At 42.8% G+C, this 7,495-nt stretch overlaps 1 protein-coding gene across 1 annotated transcript in view; it reads left to right on the top strand.

Moving 5' to 3' along the window:
- Window positions 1-6,781, top strand: part of LOC102263505 (zinc finger protein 14-like) — a 57,977-nt gene extending 51,196 nt beyond the window's left edge. The window contains 2 exon segments of the mRNA XM_014533313.1: window positions 4,154-4,162; window positions 5,019-6,781. Coding sequence (XP_014388799.1) covers window positions 4,154-4,162; window positions 5,019-6,193 — 1,184 coding nt within the window. The 3' untranslated portion in view covers window positions 6,194-6,781.
- The last annotated feature ends 714 nt before the right edge of the window (window positions 6,782-7,495 follow it).

Below are 7,495 nucleotides of genomic sequence, written 5' to 3'. Positions count from 1 at the left end.
TGCTAATTTAGCCTCTGCCTGAGGCTACCCAGCAGGAGCTACGGAGAGATCTGCAGATTCCCCTTCCTTTTTTGGGGGTTTGGAGGTGCCCAGATGAGGCCCAGCTGTGAAGCAATGTAAGCTGCTGTGGGGCCTTGGGCCTGCTCTTGGAAGTTCTGGGTCTATCTGGCCCAGCTGCAATTTGTTAGGTAATTTTCAGATTGCAAAGGGTCAGGGCATTCATATGCAAAAGCCTCTGCCGCAGCCTGGGTGGGGCGGGGTTTCAGGGAATCAACAGGGCAGAGCAAGCAGCTATGGCTGATCTTCAGCCCTGCCCTAAGGGGCCCCGTGTCCCAGTGTCCCGGTAATTGCTGCAAGCACCTCTGAGGGAAAGCCGCCCTCAAGTTCCGAGTTCTGCCTGCTGCCAGACAGTCCAGTTTCTCCCCGTATGAGTCCTGGGTCCCCAGAGACTTCCCGGAACTGGAGTTCAGAGCAGTCGGGAGCTTGTGACTCCCTCCCGATTCAAAAAGCCGCGTCCTCAGGTGCCAGCCCCTTTCCGCACGCACTCTTCTGCATCTCTAGGGTCTTCAAATCCCACAAAGGCAAATCCAGGAGGATTTCTTGCAATCCACACAGTTCTTAAGGGGCCATAGTAACTGAAAGCACTTTCCTTTGCCAGCACCTGTTCCCAGGTTACCAACATACACCTTGGTTTCTGTTTAAAAATGCAAACAGAAGAACGGGTGTTATGGAAAACTTGACCCAAGTTAGAATGAATTCTTTGCACACCCTTAAGACCGTGCAAAACATTATTTTGTGCTCTTATCAAGAACTGAACGTGGTCTTAAAGCCAGCAAAGTCGGCACATTTCTGAAGAGCTGGAGGTAGGGCAAAGTTCTTCACGTCCTAGTACGGTGGGAAAACGCCTCGAAAACACGGGAGCAGATGAGCGGTAGGATATTCCGAGCGCGAGGCGGTCCCGCCCCGAGTCCCGGCAGCCTCTTATCTCCTCCGTACCGCCCGTGGCGCGACATGATGGCTGGCCCCCGAGCTCGGCTCGTTCAGCTCGCAGAGCCCAGGATCCAAGTGACACGAGAAGCTGTACAGACCTCGCACACCAACGGTCCCAGCGGCACTACGAGGAAGAGCCTGGGTTCCGGTTTATATAGGCGGCGGCTGGGTCTCTTTGCGCATGCGTCACCTCGGCGTTCTGCGCGGCACAAAGGAGCTGGGCGGAAACACCCGAGCAGCGGCGTGGGGGGGGAGGAGCGCGGGGGGCTGAAGAGCGTAGAGGACCAATCACAAGCGGAGGGATACGTTTCCATGGGAACGTCAGAATCCCGCCAGTCAACCCTTGGCCTTCCCCGCGGTGTCCCGCCCCATCCTTCCCCCTTTCCCGTACCGTCCTCATTTCCCTCCTTCCCTTCTCCCTTCCCCCTTCTATTTTCCCCATTTTTAGGGACCCTCAGCTCCAGTAATGTTGCTACAGGTGCATTAGACCGGCCTCTGAAAGGCTGTAACGGCTGATGTTGCAGCCGCCGCTGCCGTTCTGCTGCGGGGCCTGGCCTAGGCTAATACTCGGTGATCTCTGGGGCTCATCAGAGGTAATCGGGAGTTTGGCCAGGGTGAGAGCGCCAAGAACCAGCTATTTGATTAGTGGTCCCTACATTATAGGCCTCAAAAGGGGTGAAGCCCCTAGGGACCGGGATTGGGGCCATTCTATCCCTGGACAGTCTGGAATTTGCAAACCATTTGCTCCTTAGTGTCCTTGGTTAGGGAAGATAAAACCTTGTGATTCATTAGCTGCCTGTAAATTGCTCAGGTTGTTTGGCCTTGTTTAATTATTTTGTCTCAGTTTCCCTTATTCCACTTGCCAAGGAATCCCCCTTACTATCCTGCCTCAGAGGCAGCCCCGATGCACACGCGCATAGGGGTTTTGTGGGCTAAGTGGTCTTGCCTTCTTCCTAATACCTGAGCTCTAAGTTCCAAATAACTTTCTAGGCCATAAAATTGTACTGAAAGAAGGAAGAACCGAGTCTGTGATAACAATTCCACAAGGTCAAGTAGTGCTTCCCCACAGGAATAGTTTCTCAGCCAGCTGCCTGGGATTGCAGGCATGCCTTGGAGATACTGCAGGTTCAGTTCCAGACCATCGCAGTAAAGTGCATGAGCCAATAATTATTCTACAGTTTTTTTGGTTCCCCAGTATATAAAGAAGTTCTATTTACATGATACTTTAATCTGTTAAGTGTGCAATACCATGTCTCCAATGTCAATGTACCTGCCATAGTTAAAAAAAAAAAAACACCCAAAAACTTTACTGCACGGCCCTGGCTGGGTAGCACAGTTGGTTAGAACATTGTCCCAATACACCAAGGCTACAGGTTCGATCTCCAGTCAGGGCACATACAAGAATCAACAAATGAATGCATAAATAAGTGGAACAACGATAAAACAGATGTTTTTCCCTTCCTCTCTCTAAAATCAATAAATAAAATTTAAAAATACTTTATTGCTTAACAAAAGCTCACCATCATCTGAGCCTTCAGGGAGGTGTTATCGTATTGCTGGTGGAGGGTCTTATCTCCATGTTGATGAAAATGCAAGATCTGCCAAATGCAATAAATTAAAGCCCAATAAACAAAGCATGTCTGTACTCCGAATGGTCTGCAGAACTTTAAGAAAGCATGGCCAGCTGGGCTCTGATAAATGTAGGATTTCCACAAGCCTCCTGGACTCTTCGTTTTTGGTAATGGGAGCAGAAGGAAAAGCTTCCAGTTTTTCACTATGTTTTTACTTATTTAAACCTCATGCAGATGAGGTTTCATGGGGTTCGGTAAATGGGTAATAAGGAGACAGATACAAAGAATTTTTTTCATAATGAATCGATGAGAGAGAGAGGGAAACATCAGTTGTGAGACAGATACATTAATTGGTTGCCTCCCAGGTATGTGCCCTTGACCATGAATTGAACCTGTGATCCTTCAGTGCACAGGCTGATGCTCTAACTGCTGAGCACACCGGCCAGGGTTGAAAAATTTTAATATATTATATATATATATATATATATATATATATATATATATATATATATATATATATATATATATATATATATATATATATATATATACACACACACACACACACACACACACACACACACATACATACACACACATACATACATACACGTAATTGCTTTTTAGAGAGAGAGGAAGGGAGAGAGAGAGGGAGGGAAAGTGAGAGAGAAAGAGAAACATCGATGTGAGAGTGGAACATCAATCAGCTACCTCCGGCACGCCCCCCCATCGGGGATTGAGCCCATAACCCAGGCATGTGACCTGACTAGGAATCGAACCAGCAATCTTTTGGTGCATGGAACAATGCCCAAACCAACTGAGCCACACCGGTCAGGGCAGATGGTTTTAAAATAATATTTGTTTTATTAGTGTAACATGTCTGTCGTTTCCCAGTATACTCTGAACCCTGACATTAGAGAAAGATATGATGTAATGTGATCACAGTAAAAATGTGTTGATAATTTTTACTTGCTACCTCCTGTACGCCCCCCATCGGGGATTGAGCCCATAATATGATGGCATTAATTTTATAAAAAATTTATAAATTTATAAAAAATTAAGTGTTGATAGAGAGTAAATTATTGTTGATTAACTCATAGTATAAATGTTTGGAGATGATAGAATCATATGTTACCTTCTTATAAATGGAGTCTAGGTGTCCAGTGCTATCAGTCTCACTCATCCTACTGTACACACATTTGGGGTGTTCTAGGACTCAGTGTCTTTTGAGGATGTGGCTGTGAACTTCAGTCTGGAGGAGTGGGCCTTACTGGATCCTTCACAGAAGAAACTCTACAGAGAGGTGATGCTGGAAACCTTCAGAAACCTGGTTTCAATAGGTAAGGATGACAAGTTCCCTTCACCTCCTCATTTAGAGGACAAATATTTCTTCTCCTTCAACATTTAGGTGTTTAATGTGGGAAGGGAGGACATTGGTAAATAAACTGGGGATGGTCATAGCTAATTATAGAACTAAAATCTAATAAATTTTCTATCATTTCTAATACTTTGGAATGCTTTCTCTGGGTCTGCATTATAGGTAAAAAATGGGAAGATGTTGATATGGAAGATCAGTATAAAAACCCAGGGAGAAAACAAAGGTGAGTCACACAATAGAAAGCAGGGCCTCACAGCCCTAGCTGGTTTGGCTCAGTGGATAAAGCGTTGGCCTGCGGACCAAAGGGTCCCAGGTTCGATTCCAGTCAAGGGCACGTACCTTGGTTGCAGGTTCCTCCCCAGCCCAGGCCCTGTTCAGGGCACATGCAAGAGGCAATCAATCAATGTGTTTGTCTCACATCAATGTTTCTCTCTGTCTTTTCTGCTCTTTTCCACATTTTCTAAAAGATCAATGGAAAAATATCTTTGGGTGAGGATTAACAAAAAAGAAAAAAAGAAGAAGAAGAAAACAAAAGAACCTCTGCTTCAAATTAATTACTTCCCAGAAATTTTCACCAAATTACTTTCTTATATATGACATAGTGTTCACATTTGCAAACTAGTTCCCATGGAGACAGCATTAATAAACCATATATATGAATGTCACTTTTAATAATTGCAAGGTAAAGTTGTCTTTTAGAGTTTTCAGTGTGTTCTATTTCAAACAATACTGATCAAGCAGAATACTTACAATTTTGCTATAAATTATAAAAATATACTTCAAATATTCTACTAATAAATACATAGCATCACTAATAAATAAATTATTAATAATGTGCTTCTTCCTCCCCCCCCCCACAAGAATTCATATGGTACAGAGGCTCTGTAAAGGAGAAAAAAGTAGTCCGTATGGAGAAAACTTCAGCTTTATTCCCAATATTAATGTGAAGAAGATGTTTCCTTCAGTAAAACCATGGAAATACAGTGTGCGTGGAAGAGTCGTCATGGATCATTCATCCAATAACAGGCACACCGGGTGTCACACTGGACACAAGCCAGCTGAGTATCATAAGTATGGAGAGAAGCCATATAAATGTAACATATGTGGGCGAGCTTTCCGTTATCTTCAGTGTTTTGAAAAACATGAACAAAATCACAACGTTGAGAAACCCTATAAATGTGAGGAATGTGGGAAAACCTTCATGTGGCTCAAAGCCCTCCAAAGACACATGATCACACACACTGTCGATGCTCCTTATAAATGTAAGGTTTGTGGGAAAACCTTTAGTTCTTCAGCTGCGCTGCAAATATGTGAGAGAACCCACACAGGAGAGAAGCCCTATCAATGTAAACACTGTGGGAAAGCCTTCAGATGTTATAAAAGTTTTCAGAGACATGAAAGAAATCACACTGAAGAGAAACCCTATCTATGCCAAAAATGCGGTAAGGCATTCATGTATCCCAGTTACCTTCGAATACACGAAGCAACTCACACTGAAGAGAAACCCTATGAATGTCAGGAATGCGGAAAGGCCTTCCGATCTTACAGTGCCTTACAACCACACAGAAGAACTCACGAAGGAGAGAAACCCTATGAATGTAAGGAATGTGGAAAGGCCTTCAGTAATTACAGGTCCTTACAAATACATGAAAGGTCTCACACTGGAGAGAAACCCTATGAGTGCAAGCATTGTGGTAAAGCATTCAGCGCTCCCAATTACCTTCGAAAACATGAAAGAACTCATATTGCAGAAAAACGGTATAAATGTAAAGAATGTGAAAAAGCCTTTAGATTTTCCAATTCCTTACAAACACATGAAAGGACGCACACAGGAGAGAAACCCTATGGATGTAAAGAATGTGGAAAAGCCTTCAGATCTTCTGGTAACTTACAAACACATGAAAGAACTCACACAGGAGAGAAACCTTACAAATGCAAGGAATGTGAAAAATTCTTCAGATATTCCAGTTCTTTACAAATGCACAAAAGGACTCACAAAGGAGAGGAACCCTATGTATGTAAAAAATGTAGTAAAGCATTCAAATATCCCAGTAATCTTCGAATACATGAAAGAATTCACAGTGGGGAGAGACCCTATGGATGCAAGCAATGTGGAAAGGCCTTTATATCTTACAGTTCCTTACAAACACATGAAAGGACTCACACTGGAGAGAAGCCCTTTGAATGTAAACATTGTGGTAAAGCCTTCATTTCTCGAAAATCCCTTCTAAGACACGTGAAAATGCATACTTGAAATAACATCATATCAGTGTAAGGAATGTGGGGAAGCATTCACTTGCTTGGTTTGCATCAAAGATATAAGAGAATTCCCACTGGAAATAGACACTATGAGTGAAAACAATGTGGTAAAGCCTACATTGAACAGAGTTCCTTACAATGTCATGAAAGAACTCACACTGGAATAAGAACTATGAATGTCAGGTATGCAGAAAAGCCTTTACTTTTAACAAAATCCTTCAAAATCACAAGATGAGAGTGTACTCAGCAGAGAAACTACATCAATGTGAGGCATGTGGGAAAACCTTCAGTCATTTCTCTTCTGAAGACATGAAAGGACTCACTGGGTCAAATCTCTTGAATGTAATTAGTGTGGGAAATGCTTCAATTGGCCCATATCCTTACTTGTAAAACTTCCACCAAAAATATAAAAATGTAAATAATGTAAGAATACCTGATGAAAAGTAATTAATATAACCCTGACTGATGTGGCTCACTTGGTTGGAGTGTCATTCCCATGCACTAAAGGATTGTAGTTTCTATGCCCAGTCAGGGCCCATACCCATGTTTCTGGTTCAATTCCCGGTAGGGGCGTGTAAGGGAGGCAACCGAAGGGATGTGTCTTTCTCATGTCAATGTTTCTGTCCTTCTCCCCCTCTCCCTCCCCCCTCCCTCCCTCTCTCCTCCTCCCTGTCCCCCTCCTCCTCCCTGTCCCCCTCCTTCTCCCTCTCTTTCTCTCTCTCTCTCTCTAAAATCAATTTTAAAAACCCCAGAATATCCCCAGGTGAGAATTAAACAAATTAATTCATATATAATATTGTAGAAAGTTTCAACATTAAAGGGTTGGTAATAAAATTGTAAAATATGTTCATCCAACTTCTTTCTTTTCTTACTAAATAGTGCATCATTGAATACTGGGTTTTTACTGAAGTAGGCACTTGGACAAGGGGGAGGGGAGGTTAGGGGCATTGACCAATTGCATCATAAAAAATCCACCTACAACTTCAGCTGGGCCTCTGCATGTATGGATTCCCAATTATTTACAGAGATTTTAACCCCAATATAAGTGGACTGTGCAGTTCAAACTTACGTTGTTCAAGGGTCAACTGAAATTATTTTCAGAAATGAATACCGATGGGAGATAGTTCTGCGAGTTCTTTCAGCAATAGTACATAACATGATGAGGTAGTGATTTTTTATTAAATCAGTAACATTGTCTTTTTATATTTTGAAGTCTGTTAGATTTATGGGTTAATTCAAGTGTATTTCTAATATGCAATTAGGTTTATTTTTTTAGGATGTTTATTTTTGTATGTAT

This window comes from Myotis brandtii, unplaced genomic scaffold (assembly GCF_000412655.1).
Source record: "Myotis brandtii unplaced genomic scaffold, ASM41265v1 scaffold964, whole genome shotgun sequence".
Classification (NCBI taxonomy): Eukaryota; Metazoa; Chordata; class Mammalia; order Chiroptera; family Vespertilionidae; genus Myotis; species Myotis brandtii.
Note: the sequence above shows the minus strand (reverse complement) of the source record. Positions and strands in the feature narration are given on the sequence as shown.